This window comes from Balaenoptera physalus, assembly GCF_965194825.1.
Source record: "Balaenoptera physalus genome assembly, chromosome: 2".
Lineage (NCBI taxonomy): Eukaryota > Metazoa > Chordata > Mammalia > Artiodactyla > Balaenopteridae > Balaenoptera > Balaenoptera physalus.
In genome coordinates this window covers 89,670,522-89,690,666 of record NC_138883.1, presented here as the reverse complement: position 1 = coordinate 89,690,666, position 20,145 = coordinate 89,670,522, and the positions used below count along the sequence as shown (strand labels likewise).

Genomic DNA, 20,145 nt, shown 5'->3' with positions numbered 1-20,145 from the left:
GAACATTTATGTATAAGTCTTTGTGTGAACATACATTTTCATTTCTCTTGGGTAGAATTTCTGGGAAACTTGTTTAGCTTATTAAAAAAAACTATAAATCTGTTTTACAATGTGGCTCTTCCATTTTACTTTCCTACCAACAAATACATGAAGATTTCCCCACATCTTGTCTACCACTTGGTATTGTCTGTCCTTTTGATTATAGCTCTAGTGGGTATGTAATGCTATCGTATTGCGGTTTTAATTTGCATTCATCTAATGACTAATAGTGTTGATATCTTTTTTAAGTGCCTTTTACCCATTCATGTATCCTCTTTGGTGAAATGTGCATTCTAATATTTCCCCTATTTTTAAATTGGATTATTAGTCTTCTTATTACTAAGTTATAAGAGTTCTTTGTATATTTTAGATACTAGTCCTTTATCAGATATACAATTTGTAATATTTTCTCTCAGCCTATATCTTGTCTTTTCAACTTATTAATATTATCTTTTGAAGCACACAAGTTTTCATTTTGATAAGGTCCAATTTATCAAATTTTTCTTTTGTGGATTGTGCTTTTGATGTCATATTTAGGAACTCTGGGACTTCCTTGGTGGCGCAGTGGTTAAGAATCTGCCTGCCAATGCAGGGGACATGGGTTCGAGCCCTGGTCCGGGAAGATCCCACATGCCACAGAGCAACTAAGCCCGTGTGCCACAACTACTGAGCCTGTGCTCTAGAGCCCGCAAGCCACAACTACTGAGCCTGTGCCCCTAGAGCCCGTGCTCTGCAACAAGAGAAGCCACCGCAATAAGAAGCCCGCGCACCGCAACGAAGAGTAGCCCCCACTTGCCACAACTAGAGAAAGGCCGTGCGCAGCAACGAAGACCCAACACAGCCAAAAATAAATAAATTAAAACACAAACAAACAAACAAACAAAAACTCTGCCTAGCCTAAGATCATGAAGATTTTATCTTACGTTTTCTTCTAGAACTTTTATAGTTTTACATTTATATTTAGGTGTAAGATCCATTTTGAATTAATTTTTGTGTATAGTGTGAGATAAAGGTCTAAGTTAACTTTTTTTTTGCATATGGATATCAAATTGTCCCAGCATCATTTGCTGAAAAGATTGTCCCTTCTCTATTGAACTGTTTTGGCTACTTCATTGAAAATCAATTGATGGGGACTTCACTGGTGCCGCAGTGGTTAAGAAGCCGCCTGCCAATGCAGGGGACACAGCTTCGATCCCTGGTCCGGGAAGATACCACATGCCGTGGAGCAACTAAGCCCGTGTGCCACAACTACTGAGCCTGCGCTCTAGAGCCTGCGAGCCACAACTACTGAGCCAGCGTGCCAGAACTACTGAAGCCCGTGCACCTAGAGCCCGTGCTCTGCAACAAGAGAAGCCACTGCAATAAGAAGCCCGTGCACCACAATGAAAAGTAGCCCCTGCTCGCTGCAACTAGTGAAAGCCTGAGCAGCAACAAAGACCAATGCAGCCAAAAATAAGAAAGAAAGAAAGAAAGAAAGAAAGAAAGAAAGAAAGAAAGAAAGAAAGAAAGAAAGAAAGAAAGGAAGAAAATCAATTGACCACAAATGTAAGAATTTATTCCTGACTCTCAATACTGTTCCATTAATATATATGCCTATCTTTATGCCAATATCACACTCTCTTGATTACTGTAGGTTTACAGTAAGTTTTGAAACTGGCTATTTTAAGTCATCCAGCTTTGTTCTTCTTTTTCAAAATTGTTTTGGATATTCTATATAAAATTTAGGATCAGCTTGTCTGCTTGTGCCAGAAAGGTTGCTAAGGTTTTGCATACAGTCTATAGATCAATTTGGGGAGAACTGCAATCGTAACAATATTGATTCTTTCCAATCCATGAACATGGAATATCTATCCATTCACTTATATCTCCTACCTATCAACAGAAAGAAAAATTGACAAAATTGAAAAGAGAAATACAGTGCTACAATAATAGATGGAGACTTCAATATCCACTTTCAATAGTGCATAAAAAAACCAGACAGATTTATAATGAAATATAGGCCTTGAACAACCCTATATACCAATTAGAACTAACAGACATATATAGAACACTGTACCCAACAACAGCAGAATACACATTCTTCTTAAGTGCAGATGGACTAGTCTCTAGGATAGAGTGTATGTTATTGTCTTTTGTTATGTTTAATAAATATTTTTTGTATCCCATTTTAATTCCTGTGTTAATTTTTTACTATATTTTTGGTGTTATATCAATGTACCATGAATATCTTTCCATGACGATAGATACAGATTCTGTTCTAGAATTGAGAATAATAAAAACATGCTCTCTATCCCTGAGGGTTCAGTTCTAATAGGGGAGAGAGACATAAAAATAGATCATTTCAATTCAATTTTAGTAGAGGTTGTATAAGGTACAAACATGGGGCAGGGAAGGCTTCATAGAGGAAGTGATGCCTGAGTTCTGTTTTAAAGGATAAATAGCAATTTTCCAGTTAAGTAAAGAGTAGAAGGATATTCCAAACAGTCAGCATGTGCAAAAACATGAGGAGTTAAAAGTGCGGCATGTTCATGGAACTATCGACAGCTCAATATCCCTAAAACAACAACAAAAAATGCTAACCTAAGCCTTGCAGGAAAAGAGGTTAGAGAGGTGGGCAATGGGAAAGTTATCAAGGTCTAGATCCCCCAATAAGGAGTTTGCAATTTATCCATCAGACTATTTTGAACTGAGAATAATATGGTCAGATTCTGAAATAGAATGCTCTCTCTGAAGGATTAGCTGAAAAGAGAAGAAATTGGTGGTGGTGCGTGACTAATTAAAAGATTTTTATAATAATCCAGGACAAAGATGAGATAGTAAAGCAAGATGGCAGGGGAAATGGAGCAATGGGGATGTTTTAAGCATGTTATCAGGGGTAAATGGAAGCAATTTAGCTTGAGTGGGAAATCAGAATTATTGGTGAGAGCTCACAAGGGCTTTGCAGGGAAAACACTGACAAATGTTAAATGCAAAGAGCAAGAGGACGAAGAAAGCTAAATGGAGTTTAGAAGTTGAGGGGGTTGGGAATGGGATGAATGACTTAGAGCCTAGGTGAGAGTCTGGCCAAGGATAGAGGGTGAGAACTGGGGCCGTGGGTATGTGTGTGTCCTGTAATTCCTCTATCAGGTGGTTCCCATGCACATTCCTGGGACAGCCTGGAAACCTTTGAGTAAGAGAGCATGAACAACTGTTGTCTGTCTTCAACAGTCCCATCAACTGAGGGCAGGAATTTTTGGAAAAATGTTAGATGAAGCAATGATTCCCTAGAGATAAACTCTGAAAATAAGTGGGCTGAATTCTCTGTGGGCACAGGGGTGGAATCTAAGGCTTTCAAAGTGAAAGCTAATGTTTATGTATAAAATATTTCTGAAGAAATAGATCATAGCAGTTGTTTCTATTGAAGGGAAGTGGATGGCTGGGGAATGGGAAGGGAGGAAGACTTTTCTGAGTATAACTTTTTGTACATTGTTGAATTTTGAATAAACTGAATTTAACATCTATTCAAAATAAAAGTTTTAAAAAAGGAAGCTGAGGAAATGTACTGGAGAAAAATACTTATCACCCCTTCACACATCTGTATGTATTTTCAGGTGAGACACCCCTGCTTAGACAGCCCTGTTTGTTCCCGTAGCGGAATAAACTAGTTTGCCCTTTACTGTCCTAGGACTACTGCACCTTCTTAAAATGCACTGAGTCACTTCTCTGCCCTATTTTCAGCTCAGTGAGAGCCACCTTCCTCCCTGACTGGAAGAAGAGACAAAGAAAATCCAGTTCTTGAGGGTTTAATTTAATAGGTTCAATCCCTGTGACAGTATGTCATTCTGAGTGAAATTACCTGGGACAGAGGTAGAGATGGGAAAAGGAGAAAGAAGAGCCCATATTTACAGAAAAAATATACAGTCTAAATTTACAAGCTTAAAAAAGAACATCCATATCCCCTACATTTTAGGGTAGGACTTGGAGCCAGAGTCTCAGAACAGGAAGCCACAGACAACCTCTTCACTGTCAATACCATGAAAGTACAGGTGAAATGTTCCAGGCTCAGAATCTAGATTTAGGGCTGTAATTTCAGTTCTACCCCTAAGGTTGTGTGACCTTGGTCAAGTGGCTTCCAAAATCTAAGTATCAGTATCCTTTTCTACAAAATTAGCTGATTGGATGTACAGAGGAACTCCAAATATTCTTTCAGTTTCCACATCTTATAATTCTAAATCTTAGCAGGGCCTGCCATATAGCTCTGTAGCTTCTCCCAATGGGCATTTCACTTCTGGGCTTTCAACATTTGTTTCTTAGCTCTACTTTCAAGTTTTAGTTTCGGGAGGTAAAAGTTAGAGGAGGAATAGAAGGAATTGGTGGGTATTCAATCTTTGTGCCTGGGCCACAGGGTAGGAAGCTCTGGTTGTTGTTTCAGCAATTATTCCTTCATAACCTGGTCAATTGGAGATAATTTTGTATTTTTCCCCCCCAATTTCTTTTTCTGAGAACTCTTTTGTCTTCTTCCCTTGCAACCATCACCCTACCCCTAAACTCTTGCTGTTCACTGGCCTATACTCATATATTGATTGTTGTGACTGAATTATAAATATAATGATTATTTCAACAAATAATTGAGCACCTACTATGTACTAGATAAGCAGTTTTCAAACATTTTGGTTTCAGGACCCTTCTATATGCTTAAAAATTATTGAGGCCCCCCCAAAGCTTTTGTTTACATGGGTTATATCTATAGATATTTACTGAATTAACAAAGTAAAACTGAGAAAAATCTAAGCTATTGATTTTAAAATAGGAACAGTAAACCTATTACATGTTAACATAAAAAAAATAAAAAACAACTATATATTCAAAATGAAAAAAGTGAGAGAAGTAGCATTGTTTTACAAATCTACAAATCTCTTTATGTTAGGCTTAATATAAGACAGCTGGAATCTCGCATGCTTGGTTTTGCATTTAATCTATCACTTTGGGGTTTGCAATAGTTTCCTGGGGCTGCTGTAACAAATTACCTTGGTGGCTCAAAACAACAGAAATGTAATCCCTTATAGTTTTGGAGGCCAGAAGTTCAACATCGGTCTCACTGGGCAGAAATCAAGGTGTGCTCAGGGAAGCACTCCCTCTGGAAGCTCGAGAGGAAAATTCATTCCTGCCTCTTCCAGCTTCTGGTGGCTGCTGGCATTATTTGTGACTACTTGTTCCAATCTCTGCCTCTGTCTTTACATCAATTTCTCCTCTTTTGTGTGTGGTGGCTAATCTCCCTCTACCTCTCTTTTTTGTTTTCTTTTTCTATAAATTTATTTATTTGTTTATTTTTGGGCTGCGTTGGGTCTTCGTTGCGGCACGCAGGCTTTCTCTAGTTGCGGTGAGTGGGGGCTACTCTTCGTTGTGGTGCAGGGGCTTCTCATTGTGCTGGCTTCTCTTGTTGCGGAGCACGGACTCTAGTCGCGCAGGCTTCAATAGTTGTGGCACGTGGGCTCAGTAGTTGTGGCTTGCGGGCTCTAGAGCTCAGGCTCAGCAGTTGTGGTGCACGGGCTTAGTTGCTCCGCGGCATGTGGGATCTTCCCGGGCCAGGGCTCGAACCCGTGTCCCTTGCATTGGCAGGCAGACTCTCAACCACTGCACCACCAGGGAAGCCCTGGCTCTCTCTTATAACAACATTTATGATGGCACTTAGGGCCCACTGGGATAATCCAGGATAACTTCTTTATTGCAAGATCCTTAATTTAATCACATCTGTGCAAGTTTTACTATATAAGATAACATTCACAAAGTCCAAAGATTAGGATATGACCATATCCTTGGGAGACAGTGTCAGCCTACCACAGGTTGGTATGTTGTTTGAAGTTTATGAAGAAAACCTGGTCTCACACAGATATGTAGTTCAGGAAAAAAGAGTATTTTAATAGCCTTTTCAAATAATTGTGGATATTCTTCTTTGATACCATACCAAAACTCAACAAGCAGTAGTTTCTTAAAGGTTTGTTGCAATTTTAAAATATATCAGTGAACTTTTTGTATAGGGTTACATTAAAATCATTGGTCTATATTCATTTTAAATAGATCTTCAGTCCATGCATAATTTTATAACATCATGCATTGATCATTTGGAAAATATTGTTTCATTGAGTTATACAGATCTTCTGAATACTGACACTTTTAATTATACACTATCAAAAAATAACATTCATTAATATCACCACTGATCTTGTCAGAACAGTTCTTACATATTAGAGATGATCAGACTCCTGGTAGCAGATACACATTTTTCAAAATTCCAATTTACTCTTGAAAGTTTGAATTTTATTAGTGGTAATGAATACTGTCAGTTATTTTTCTTGAGGCGACAGACTCACTGCTCATTTTCAAGAAAGCCATTGTTTGTTAATCATTATTTCAATTAAAATTGTATTCCATGAAGAAAAGTGGATGGTTCAGCTTTCAAGTCAAACTGCACCAGTGCTTTTCCTTGAGAAACCTTGGTTACGTGTCAGAACTGCTTTATGTGTCCTCCCCATTTTGTCACACACAGTATTTAAAAGAAATGTACTCAAGGGTTGATATTTAATAAAATTAAAAATTCTTACTGCTTCATTAAAGATATTCTTTTGAGAAACTGGCTTTTTTTTTTTTTTTTTTAAATGTGAGTGTCAGTGGTGAAGAGTACAGTTGGGAGCCTCTGCCTTGATTTGTGCCAAGGTGCCAGCAGTTTTGCCCAGTATTGCTTTTATACAATTAGTGCAAATATCAGCACAGTTGTTCCAGAATAAACTATGAGATAAAAAAAAATTGTACAATGTTTTATTTCAGCATCACTTTAGTTTATTGCCAGGCATTTATATAGATCTTCAAGTATTAGCTGGTGCTGCCACCTGACAGATACAAGCAAAGCAACAAGACTAGCTACATCTATAATTATATAATTTTTGTCCATCTTAAAGACAGTATAATTCTGCAGAGAGGATATGCACACAGTCTTTATGTTTGCAACGGAATTTCTAATTTGGTGAGTTACTGCATCTTTGGAAAACAGCACTGCCATGATTTCTTTGACTGATTTTTTGTCTAGCAGACATTCACTCAGTAACGTACAGGCTTTATTAGTCTCTCAGCTATCGTATGCCCTTCTCCAGCCAGTGCAATACAATAATTTAACCTGTAAAATGCTTCAGTTGGTTTTTCATTTCTACTTTGAAAAGTGGTAACAAAAAAAGCTTTGGCTTTTAAAGAGGTTATCATTTTTAAAATATTCAATTCCCTTTTCTTTAAACTCTGAATGATTGGTCTCAAAATGATGCCTCAACCTACCTGGCACCATAATAGTGCTTGAAAATATTCTGTTGAATAAGACAAAATAAGGTAAATCATTAACTTCTCTAACGTCAAGGAAAAGAAATAAGCTTTTGTCACATTTTCCTTTCTTATTTACAGTTTCACCCAGATTATTCCCTTTACCTGAGTCAGAATCCTCTGATATTGATGTCAATATCATCTTTTTCAGCATCTTTAGATGTGGGAGATTGAGAAAGCAGGTCTTCTAATCTCCCTCTTGTGAGTCAATGAAAGAATCTAAAATTAAAAAAAAATTATAAACAAAATTTTATTTTAGAATAAAAGATTAAATTCTAAAAAATAACAGTTTTAGATAAAATTTAAATATTTAGAACAGTTTTCAATAAATTAAAAATATTCTTGCAAAACAAGTAAACAAAATGAACTTTTTTCTTGTGTTTCTACATAGGCACAAGGAGAATTTAGGGATTTCAAGATACCATTTATTGGATGATTAAATGCGGAGAGATAGGGTATAAATGAATGTCGACAAAATTCTTTCTTAGGGAGAAATGGAAATTTTTATTCGAGCCAACTGAGGATTACAACCTGGGAGACAGTCTCTCAGAGAGGTCTGAGAACTATTCTGAAGAGGTAGAGGGGGAGGCCAGTAGTATATGTGACTTTGGCATAGGGGTATGTGCAATCAAGCATTCATTCACCTTGGTAGAAGGTTAGTGCTATTTGCGAGAAACAGATATATTAGTTAAGGGTTTTAGTGCATTTCTAAGTATAAGAAGATGCTGGGTTCATAAAATTTTCTCCTAAAAATATCTAACTATCTGAGGGCCAGTTCTGTCAGTTTTCCAGAGCACAAAGTGCCTCATGCTGAATTCTTTTCAGAGTATATTGTAGGTCAGCAACTGCAGTGGCTAATGACTTGATTTTTGTATAACTGGATGATAGGTAACATTCTTTATTTTACAATCCCTTCCCTTTTGGTCTTACTTTTGACTAAGGTTTGGGAGTCATTTCATGACCAATTTGGCCCATAGTGTTAGGAATGCTCATTCCCAGGCCAGGCAAGGATTTCATTGATATGCCCCTCACTGTGCTATTACTGGACTAGGCCCTGTTAACAGTAATCAAAAGCCTCTGGACTGCCTGTCTTACTAGTCTGTTACGGTCCAGGAAACGGTTCCCTCTTGTTGCTTCTTCCCATATTTGGAGTTACACTATTAAGATCATTGATCTTATAGGACTATATATTTGACCAATAGTTTCAAATCACCTAATCATCATTAATTTTATCTGAGGCTCAGCCACACATTTGGTGATGCAAAAAAACAATAATCTTATAAAATATGTGGAATACAAGTAACGTTCTAAGTAAATATTTAAGCAAAGAACTTCCACTAGGTGTGGCCCAGCATCTCCCCAGGTCACCTGACCAGCCTGTTGTGCACCACCCGCTATCTTTAAGGGAAATGATATACTGGCATTGTACATAAAGTTCACCAAAGTTGTCTGCACATACAAGGTGAGTGGTGGAGCATCGTGACCCCTTACAGGATTGAGAAATGAATGTTATCTTCAAAGAGTTACATGGCTGGTGCCAGAAGAAGAAAAATTGGTCTTTACAGCTGAGCAGATACTTCTGCCATTGGGGAAGTCTGGTTAATGCGTGATGCAGATGCACAATGAACACTAGAGGGGAGAGAGGAGGCCCAAGTGGGCGGAGAAAAATTTTATGTCTAAATTTCTCGTCTTGCCTTAAAATATGAATTTTTATTTCATCATGAAGATAGCTTGTAAGAACACACTAGAAGTACTGAGGACAAACTGAGTTAATCTCTGAAAACGCACTTATACCCTAAACATTAGACGAATCTATAAAATACAATAGTACTCAAGCACACACTTCATCAGTCAGTTGAGAGGTTCTAAGTCCTCTATCCTCTTGAAAACTTCTCTATACGCTCTGGAGAGGATGAGAGTGAAAACAACAAATAACGTTTAAGTAATATTATGAATATAATTTTGACTTCCTGGATCCTTTGTTAGGGTCTCCTTCAGAACTCACCAGACCACATTCTCAAAAGCACTGCACTAGATTCTGTTCTAGATGGAAGCTGAGGTGACAGCAATGAAAAAGACAGGGAGATACATATTTATGTAGTGGCAACTGCCATCCGTTCTAGAATGGAAAAGAACAGAGCGTTGTCTGACCGCCACAGCAACAGTCAGTCTCTACCATTTAGAAGACCTAAATAGACATTTCTCCAAAGAAGACATACAGACGGCCACGAAGCACATGAAAAGATGCTCAACATCACTAATTATTAGAGAAATGCAAATCAAAACTACAATGAGGTATCACCTCACACCAGTCAGAATGGGCATCATCAGAAAATCTACAAACAACAAATGCTGGACAGGGTGTGGAGAAAAGGGAACCCTCTTGCACTGTTGGTGGGAATGTAAATTGATACAGCCACTATGGAGAACAATATGGAGGTTCCTTAAAAAACTAAAAATAGAATTACCATATGACCCAGCAATCCCACTACTGGGCATATACCCAGAGAAAACCGTAATTCAAAAAGACACATGCACCCGAATGTTCATTGCAGCACTATTTACAATAGCCAGGTCATGGAAGCAACCTAAATGCCCATCAACAGACGAATGGATAAAGAAGTTGTGGTACATATATACAATGGAATATTACTCAGCCATAAAAAGGAACGAAATTGAGTCATTTGTTGAGACGTGGCTGGATCTAGAGACTGTCATACAGAGTGAAGTAAGTCAGAAAGAGAAAAACAAATATCATATATTAATGCATGTATGTGGAACCTAGAAAAATGGTACAGATGAGCCGGTTTGCAGGGCAGAAGTTGAGACACAGATGTAGAGAATGGACATATGGACACCAAGGGGGGAAAACTGCGGTGAGGTGGGGATGGTGGTGTGCTGAATTGGGCGATTGGGATTGACATGTATACACTGATGTGTATAAAATTAATGCCTAATAAGAACCTGCAGTATAAAAAAACAAACAAAACAACTAAAAAAAAAAAAAAAAACAAAAAACAGAGCGTTGTGAGAGGATAGGACTGTGACCTGCTGGGCAGGAGCAGGGGGTCTGGGGGGCGCGGGGGTGGCCAACCGACCACTTCCCCTTCCTGGCTGCCTCCCCAAACCCCAGAAGGGGGGCGGAGGGGAAGGGACAGTGGCCAAGAGTCCCCCGTACGCGGCGGGCGCTGAACCCGGTAGGATGAGTCCACAGGGCAGCCGCGCCCTCATTCAACACCACCAGGGTCCCCGGCACCGCCAGGGCCAGGGCCGCGCGTGGCGCCGGGGCCCAGCATCGATTCCGCTCCTCCGAGTGCGGCCGACGGAGGTGGGTGGATTGCCGGTGGTCCCCCAGTCAGTGAGAGGCTGCCGAGAGAGGGCCAGGAATGGCCACCTCCCCGTGCGGTCTCGGGCAGCGCGGAGGCGGCCAAAGGGAAAGGGAGACTTTTGCGGCCGAAGTGTAAGAGGGACGGACGGCAGCGGCTACCTCAGGAGGACCCAGAGAAGCTCGGGACGCAGGGGTTGCCATCGAAACCGGGAGCGTCCGGCCCTTCTACTCCACCACAGGAGGACCACGTCCGCGCAGGCTTGGCGCGCGGTCTTTCGCTCGCGGACTCTCGCGCCCTCCGGCGGTGTCTCTCTAGAACGACACTGTGCTTGTCCGCGCGGGACGCGAATAAAGATTTCTTTTTCAAACAAACAGGAAGTGCCTACGGAGGCCGGGGAGGCGGCGGGGCAGGTCCTGGGCATGAGGCCGGGCGGAGACCGGAGGGCGGGTGGCGGCGGCGGCGGCGATGAGCGACATTGTGGAGAAGACGCTGACGGCGCTGCCGGGACTCTTCTTGCAGAACCAGTCGGCTAGCGGGCCCGCGGCCGCCAAGGCGTCCTTCTCCTCCCGACTGGGAGGCCTGGTCCGCGGCATCACCGCGCTCACCTCCAAGCACGTAGGTGTTCTCTGGGCCGGGAGGTCAGGGGCGCCTCGGGGAGGCCCCCTCGCTGGGAGGCTCCGGTCCGGCGGCGAGCCTCCGGGGCTGGCCGTGAGGCGTGTGTGTCTGTCGGTCCTGGCGTCTGTCCGGAAGCGTCACTTTGCTGCCCGGACTGACAACTGGGAGGCCGGGTTTCCACGGTTGGCCCTGACACTGACTCATTATTATCTGGGGCAGATATCTTTAATCTTTGAGCCTCCGTGTGTTTTTTGAACGTTGACGTAACAGAGTACCAGTACACATTTCATAGGTTGTTTCGAGAGTTAGATGAGACATCGAGCGTGTGAAACTACCAGGTGCCATGGAAGTGTCAGCATTATTCTCCTAAAAAGTTTCTTTCGCACTCGGGTTCTTTCTGTCTCCCGGTTCTTTCAACTGCTAGATGTCATACACTAGAATAGACCCTGCCATTTGAACCTGTTGTTCAGTATGTTTGGGGAGCTTGAGATTCTTAGGTTAGACCTACGGATTGGGCAAAGAAAAAGCATAATTCTCCCTAAATGCAGTATTTGCTGAGTAAGTCTCTGCCTCAGATGGGCTTTGAAAACGAGCAGTTATAATGGAAGTTTTTAAGTTCCCACAGACTTTTCAAAGCTTCAGGGATTTAGTATCTTAAAAAAAGATCATATGGTAGGTCAAAATCTGTTCAAAAGATATTTGTGGAAGAGACTATGTGTTAGACCCTAAAGAAACAGTGTAAAACACATTTCCTTTTCCCAAGGAATTGTTCCTTCATCTTGGGCTTAAGACAGCTGTAAGCAGTATACAATGAAATATGTGTCAGGAGAGAAGAAAAGACAAAGTTTTTCTTCAAAATGCTCTGAGCGTTTAAAAACGTTCTTTTTTAAACTGAAATAAGATGATGTTGTACTGGGGAGGATCAGCTTCACATTCAAAAATCACAGAAAACAATTATTTGTAGACTTGATATTGCTTGTCTTAAAATTTTGTCCTTTGCTCGTTTTTATGAGGTGGCTGAATGAAATAAAATACTTTTGGTTTTAAACTGCAGTTTGAAACCGTACATAAGGTATCTAAATGTAGCAGTACTTCACTAGCATTGTTAGTTCTTGGTTAGTCACCTAATGGGCATCTGCTAATTCAATGTGTAATTTAAAGATAGCATGATATTTGTCAAAATTGGGGCCAATTTTCAAGTGCTTAAGGAGGTGAAATACAATGCAGACAGTAAAAGTAACCATATCAGTGTATTTATTCTGTGTGTGTGAGAGAGAGATGGGAAGTGAGGGAAAGGATGCAAGGAATAAGGAAAAAAGGATAGGGAAGAAGAATATAGTTTAAGGGAAGAAGAACAGTTTCTGTTTCTGCCTTCTTACCCTGTTTCTGTATTCCATGAAGAAGGAGAAGGTGTGAGAACCTTATTCTGGGCCACTACATAAAGAATTGCTTTTCTACTTTCTCTCCACTGTTAATTTTTTTTAAAAACCATTTTCTGCTAACCCGTCCTTAAGGGGACAGTAACTGAGTGAAAAAAAGAGGAATGGTGAGTTAGCATGAAAATATTTATTCTTTCCAGGAATGATTCTGAGGGTTGGAGAAATGCCTGTAGGCAAATCTTAAGTGCATAATTTTTGTAACTCTCCTTTAAAATAATGTTTCTTTTTTATTGAAAATATTATAAGTTATATTTTTCCCTTTAAAAATACTGTTAGAGTTTAAAAAGGTGGTTATTCATGCATTCAAATATTTTCATTTTTTCAGGAGGAAGAGAAATTAATCCAGCAGGAACTGAATAATCTGAAAGCAACTGTTTCTGCTCCTAATACAACTCTGGTAAGTTTGCATAGTCAGTGCCAGCACGTTTTGAATTTGAAATCTGGTCCACTGTGGACTCAATAGTGGCATTAATTGATCAGTTGCTAAAATCTAATTTATCACAGTCAAAATCAGTTATGGATGGTAACAAGTCAGACATTAACTTTAGCCTTTTATTGCTGACTGGCTGCACCAGAGCAAGACTTGCTTGACTAATGTCAGTTCAATGCCAACATGATGATAGTTACATAAATGTAGGACTCCTGAGACCCCCAAGGCTGATCTTATTGTTTTAATGTTGTGCACTGGGAGAAGGTTAGGACACATCATTTAAAATAGTATTTTCAGGGGACTTCACAGGTGGCTCAGTGGTTGGGAGTCCGCCTGTCAATGCAGGGGACATGGCTTCCATCCCTGGTCTGGGAGGCTCCCACATGCCACGGAGCAGCTAAGCCCGTGCGCCACAACTGCTGAGCCTACGCTCTAGAGCCTGTGAGCCACAACTACTGAGCCCATGCGCCACAGCTACTGAAGCCCGCATGCCTTAGAGCCTGCGCACCGCAACTACTGAGCCCACGTGCTCTAGGGTCCACGTGCTGCAACTACTGAGCCCGTGTCTGCAGCTACTGAAGCCTGCGCACCTAGAGCCTGTGCTCCGCAACAAGAGAAGCCTGTGCACCACATCGAAGAGCAGCCCCTGCTCGCTGCAACTAGAGAAAGCCCGCGCACAGCAACGAAGACCCAACGCAGCCAAAAAATTTTTTTAAAAAGTAAAAAATAAAATAGTGTTTTCAGACCTGAATTGATATATTGTAAATCTCTCATTTTACTGTTATATCTTGGAATATAGGTTGGCTGACAAGGTAGAAAAGTGATTTTCTTGCTGTAAAACTGAGTATATTGCACAATAGCTAAATCAGGATCTAGTTTTTAAAAAACTTGGTTCCATATAATTTGATTTTCAAACAGCATTCATCCAGCAACTATTTAAGCTGTGACCACCATATGCAGACCACTGTGGGACTGTGGGACTGTCCCTACATAGTTAGATTAAGGCCTACTTTTTTTTCCTTTTAATTTTTATGTTGTTTCAGATAATGAGATTTTTTCAAGCAACGTTTATTCAGCAAATATTTTGTGAGTGCCTTCTTTGTGTAAGTTGCTGTGGAATACTCTTCTAATAAAAATATTGCGGTGATCATTTTGCATGAATACATGATTATGTATGTGAATAACACTTGTAAAGTCTGAGAGAATGTATATATTTCCTTTTATGGTCATAATAATATGTGAACAAATGAAACTCAAAACATAGTTAATGTGATCTGTGTCTGTATGTGTATATGTATGTGTATGCATAGATATGTATATATTTTTATGTGTATGTATAAAATCACTGTGTGTTATGATACTTGATAGAAATGTTACAGAGAAATAGCTTCTCTCTTTACATTTAGTTTGATTTCCATTTCCTATAATTGGCATCAGTAAATACAGTTTTCATGTTACCAGACATAAACCTGGTGTTGACAGAATTTAGATAAGTAGGTAGAAGTTAGGGAGCCAGAGTTTGAAGGAAGATTTTGTAATATTTATGGCCATCCAACTCTGGGCATACTTTACAGAATAGTCTGTCCCTGAGGTGGTCATGTAGAAGTTGGATTATAATTTGTTAAAGAAATTTTCTAGAGTGAATTCCTGCATTGGGAAAAGCATTTTCTTCTCCAAAAGTAAGAGAATAATAATGTATGCAATAGAATTTTACTTAAACAAACTCCATAATGACTTTTGAAAAGCTATGAGATAAAATGTTACAAAATCAAGGTTGATACTTAATGGCTTAAATGAATACTTTCACTCCTCATTGATGTAGAAGCCTTTGAAGAGGCTTCCAGTATACTTTAAGCTTGTTTTCTCAGTGTTTAGTAGTTTTAATTAATGTGCTGATGGATTAACTTTTATTAAACACAAGTGACCTAAATTAAATCATTAAACATTATTCCCTTAAGATTTTCCTGTGGTTTATTTTTAAACTCTTCATATTTACATGTATATATATATATATATATAAAATCTACTCTCTGTATATAATATATATGAAATATAAATGTTATTCTTACTTTAAAACATTTTATTTTACTGTTTTTTAAGCACTTTGTGATTCAGTAATCCTGTAATATATTAACCCTAATTAATTTTTAGATATTAAAATAGTCTGAGCTTTTCTTATTTTGAAACACATTTATATTTTAAATTTTTGATTAAAATTTGCTATAAATATTGATACAGATATTCTCATACTAATAAAACAGATTTATAGAATCTCTTAAAATAAGTTATTAGCTCCTGTTATAAATATTGAAAGATCCAGTTAGGTTAAATATTGGAATGATTATACCATTAATGAAATCATAATAGTTGTGAGAATTGTTGAAAAAGTAATGCTTATAAAACAAACTGTCGCCTATTATAATATAGCACAGTAATTCTGAAGAAACTCCAGGTGCAATTTGGTCTTTAAATGTGAAAAATATTTTCATTACAGAAATTATTACCAATTTGTGGGAGCTCTATGGATGCGTTCATTTGACAAAGTATATTAAAATGATGTGCTACATTCTAGAAGCCACGTTAGAGTATCACGAGTGAAATTTTGTCTGAGGACCACGTGTCTCACATTATAACCAAATTTTACGCGAGGGACACCTAGAATTAGAAATAGCTACATTTGATTTATTTTGTATTGTTGCCAGTAACAAAATATTGAGATAATTTTACTAAAATGTGTACTGTTGGTAGTTAAATTTGGGAGAAACTCTTTATTTATAAAGTCTGACTTTGGGTGATTAATTTATATATGTTATTTCTTCAGTGCCAGGATTAAAGACTTCTCCTATTAAATGATTACAGCATACTAAAAAAAAAAAGTCAAAGCATTCTATTTATTTATACTGTTACTGGATATTTTGTTTTTCAGAAAATGATGAAGGAATGTATGGTGAGACTTATATATTGTGAAATGCTTGGATATGATGCTTCCTTTGGTTACATTCATGCAATCAAGTTGGCACAACAAGGAAACCTTTTAGAAAAAAGAGTAGGTATGTATGTGTTTAAGACTCTTGCACTTAATGTTGTCCTTAAAGTTCTGGCTATTATATAAAGTGAATGATGGCAGGTGTGTAGTATGGTTTTAGAACACTGCCTTGTGATTTCCAAAGCTTTAAAAGATAATGCTTCAAAAACTCACAGTCTAAAAATGGAATCAGTTTTCCTGATTCATAGCGTTTTGGAGTTATAGAAAGGATGAAAAATTGCCTGTTCTTGTGATGGTGGTTAGATGACTTTGTCAAAACTCATTGAACTATGTACTTAAAAGGGTGAATTTTCTTATATGTAAATTATACCTCAGTAAAGCTGATCTTAAAAAGTCTGTCTAACCTCATCAGTTTAATGATAAGGGATGATTTTTTTATAGATAAAACTGAAATTGACTTGAATAATTTTCGGTATCCTGCTCCTAGTTTCACAATTGTTAACTATGAGGATTTGAGGTACCTTTTAAAAAATTTTATTTCTGTAATCAACCTTTAAGTCTATTAGGAAAACAAGGACTTAAATCTTGTATTCATATACGTACAGCTTTATATCAGAAACTTAAGAAGGAAGCACTTTAGAATAATATAGGAGTAGAACATGTTCTTTATTCGAAGAAGTTGATAGTGTCGTGTTGTCAGGGACCAACATTCTTCTCAAGTTATATTGACCTGTGCTGTCAGGTGATGGGTACGGCGTGGGAGATATCTTGGTAAAGACTCTGAGGCTATATGAACACACTGTTCCACTTGTTGAATCTCACTCCACCAAAAATACTCTTTTGTCTTCTAGATTTGTTACATTCTTCCGTCCAAGTAGAGTGTCCTCTGGCATCTTGTCTCTCCCTTTCTGTATTCCAAACCAAGTTTTAACTCTTCTGTGATCTCTCAGGTGGCTCCTACCACCTGTTGTCTTACGGTGTTTGTCTTTTCATGTCTTTTCCAAACTAATTCTGAGATCCCTAACAGCAGGAAATTTTGAAAACAATAGATAGTCTATACTTTGTACATCTGTTGCTATATTTTGCTTTTTAGACTTTCATGTAATTTTTCCATTTTCAATTAAATTTTATTTTTATTTATTTTTATTATTTTATTGGTTTTTTTGGCCATGCCACGCGGCTTGCGGGATCTTAGTTCCCCGACCAGGGGTTGAACCCAGGCCGTGGCAGTGGAAGCACTGAGTCCTAACCACTGGATTGCCAGGGAATTCCCTAAATTTTTTTTTTTTCAATTTTTATTTATTTATTTATTTATTTATGGCTGTGTTGGGTCTTCGTTTCTGTGCGAGGGCTTTCTCTAGTTGTGGCAAGCGGGGGCCACTCTTCATCACGGTGCGCGGGCCTCTCACTATCGTGGCCTCCCCCGTTGCGGAGCACAGGCTCCCGACGCGCAGGCTCAGCAGTTGTGGCTCACGGGCCTAGCCGCTCTGCGGCGTGTGGGATATTCCCAGACCAGGGCCGGAACCTGTGTCCCCTGCATTAGCAGGCAGACTCCCAACCACTGTGCCACCAGGGAAGCCCTATTTTTAAAATATGTAAAAATTACATGTGTACATGGTCCAAAAGTTAAGACCTGATAAAAAGGTATAGTCAGAGAAATTTCATGTTTATCTCTAACCCCTCTACCGGCTTTGCCCCTTACCCCATGGGTAACTATTTTCTTTAGCTTCTGATTAATCTTTCCATTGTTTCATTTTGAAAAAACAAGCAAATTCATGGGTACACACTCAAATACTCTCTCTTACACAGAAGATAGCATGCTACAGAGATTATTCCGCATCTTGTTTTGACATCTTTATACTTTTATACAATTGCATAGTTTTCAGTGGACGGATGGATGTACCGTAGTATTTTCAACGAGGTCCCTCTTGGTGGATATATGGGTTGTTTTTATTTTTTGCTCTAATAAATAATGTTCAGTGAAGGACCTTGTATGTGGGTTATTTCATAGTTACAGTGACTAAGGAAACCTCACAGTCATTTTTATTGAGATTCATGATCTTCATTAGGAAAGTATTTTATTGACACCTAGAAAGACGTGTCTGTGGGTATCAGATATTCTTTATGTGTGCTAATGAGTGGAAGTTTTTTTTAAGATAGCATTTAAATTTTTTATGCCTTTACTCCAGTACCATTGCCTCATCTACTCTCCTGAGATTTCTAAGGCTTAGTGCTTTCTCTGATGGATAATGCATTCTTATTTTTCACATGAATACTGTTGAGTAAATAAATCTCAGTACCCACTAAGTCAGGAATTATGTTAGGTGCTTTATCTTGTGAGATGATATTTCGTTTGACAGAGGAGAAAACTGAAGCTCAGAAAGGTCAAGTCAATTTTCCAAGGTCATAGAGCTACTAAATGGTGAAGCTAGAATATAAACCCAAGTTTCTATGAGTCAAAGCCTGTATTCCTATCCTGTACCTCACTCTTAGTCATATCAAATGTATTCTCTAATCGTTGTTTTTCTTTGTTTTCCTGAAACCTTTTAAATTTTTTGAATCACAGAATATCTTTTTCCCTGTTTCCTGATTATCAAAACAGTTTCCTTGTTTTCCCTGATTGTCAAAACAGGATATTCTTTTAAACAGATAGAATTAAGATTTCATAAGGTTTTGAGGTGGTCTTTGGATTAGTTTGTTGATCTTCTTGTATCTTGATATTGGTGACTTGAGAGGGGGTGATATCTTAGCTGAACAGATGTAATCTGATAAGACCTAATTTCTGCTTTAAATGCTGTCTAGGGTTTTTCTCTTTCCTGGTCCTGGTTTGTTCTTTTTTCTCTCTCCTGATTGTGGGAGTGATAGCTCTGCTCCTCTGACCTTCAGTGAAGATGTTGCAGTGGGTCATGCTGCTACTCCTTGGTTATGAGAACAGGAAATTTTTTTAACAGTTTTCCCATCTTCCCCAACAGACACAGTATGGATGCTGGATAGTAATAGGGGTAGCTAACACTAGAATTGCTAATAAAAAGGCTGGAAGAATTGAGAAGAATGAAAAACAATGGGAATGGGAGTCAGGGAATAAGGTCTCAAAGTAGACTGTGTGAGAGACAGAATAGCATAGGGGTTAAAAACGTGAACTAACTCCTACTGGCTCCGTTGTAGTCTTGGCTCCACCATGTAGTAGCTGTAGACCTTGGGCAGTTATCCTTTTGGGGCCTCATTATTATATTGGGGATAATAAGAATATCTACTTCATAGAGTTGTTGTGAGGATTAAATGAGGTGAGGCTTGTAATGTACTTAACCCACAGTAACTGTCTAACAAATGTTATCAATATTAAGGGTGACAGGAAAATGACATGGAGCATCTAGATTCCATGCACATGGTATTTGTCAGAGTATTAACGTACTTCCTCAATTTTAAGTTGTATTTTTTAATGTTTTGATGGTATTAAAATAAAAGTACTTGAGTAAATGAGTACATTTAATGTGGTAGACATTGTTTCTTTCCGCAACAACTTCTATTCATTCAATAGTTTATCTTCACGTTGAGAAAATAAGGTATTGTTTATGGCTAATAGATGATTTACATCATATGGATTGGTATTAGGTAGCTCATTCAGTAATACAAATAGCTAGTAACTCACTATTAACTGTAGTAGCTATTAGTTTTTGAATAATTATATTTGGCTACAAGACAGAAAATGTTTTGATTGATTGTGTAGAGATTTGCACAGAAGATAGAAGGCATATATTCCTAATGTCATTTACAGGACTTTAAGTTGGTGCACATAGCCTCTTTTCCATTTCAGTTATATCCTGTGAAATACCTAATTGTGAAAGACTTCAGGGTGAAGAACATCTGAAATCTTCCTTACTGAATTTTTTGAACCTTGTTATTTTACTATTTGTTTTTATATTTACGTGTAACTGGTATCTTTGACACTTAAATTTTGGAATG

The 20,145-nt window shown here is 38.6% G+C and overlaps 1 protein-coding gene and 1 long non-coding RNA gene across 10 annotated transcripts in view; one reads left to right on the top strand and one right to left on the bottom strand.

Moving 5' to 3' along the window:
• Positions 1–10,983, bottom strand: part of LOC309655213 — a 79,590-nt gene extending 68,607 nt beyond the window's left edge. Inside the window, exons 1-2 of the long non-coding RNA XR_014260655.1 lie at positions 10,871–10,983; positions 7,489–7,602 (exon numbers count right to left, since the gene is read on the bottom strand). This is a non-coding gene — a long non-coding RNA (uncharacterized lncRNA). The remainder of the gene's footprint in view (positions 1–7,488; positions 7,603–10,870) is intronic.
• Positions 10,984–11,167: 184 nt separating this feature from the next.
• Positions 11,168–20,145, top strand: part of AP4E1 (adaptor related protein complex 4 subunit epsilon 1) — a 92,237-nt gene continuing 83,259 nt past the window's right edge. For 7 of the 9 annotated variants that reach the window (XM_082450081.1, XM_082450078.1, XM_082450080.1 and 4 more), the window contains exons 1-3: positions 11,168–11,327; positions 13,092–13,163; positions 16,123–16,246. In XM_082450081.1, coding sequence (XP_082306207.1) covers positions 11,178–11,327; positions 13,092–13,163; positions 16,123–16,246 — 346 coding nt within the window. In that variant the 5' untranslated portion in view covers positions 11,168–11,177. Of the gene's footprint in view, positions 11,328–13,091; positions 13,164–16,122; positions 16,247–20,145 lie in introns of those variants that run through there. The other 2 variants (XM_082450079.1, XM_082450083.1) reach the window with 2 other exon arrangements.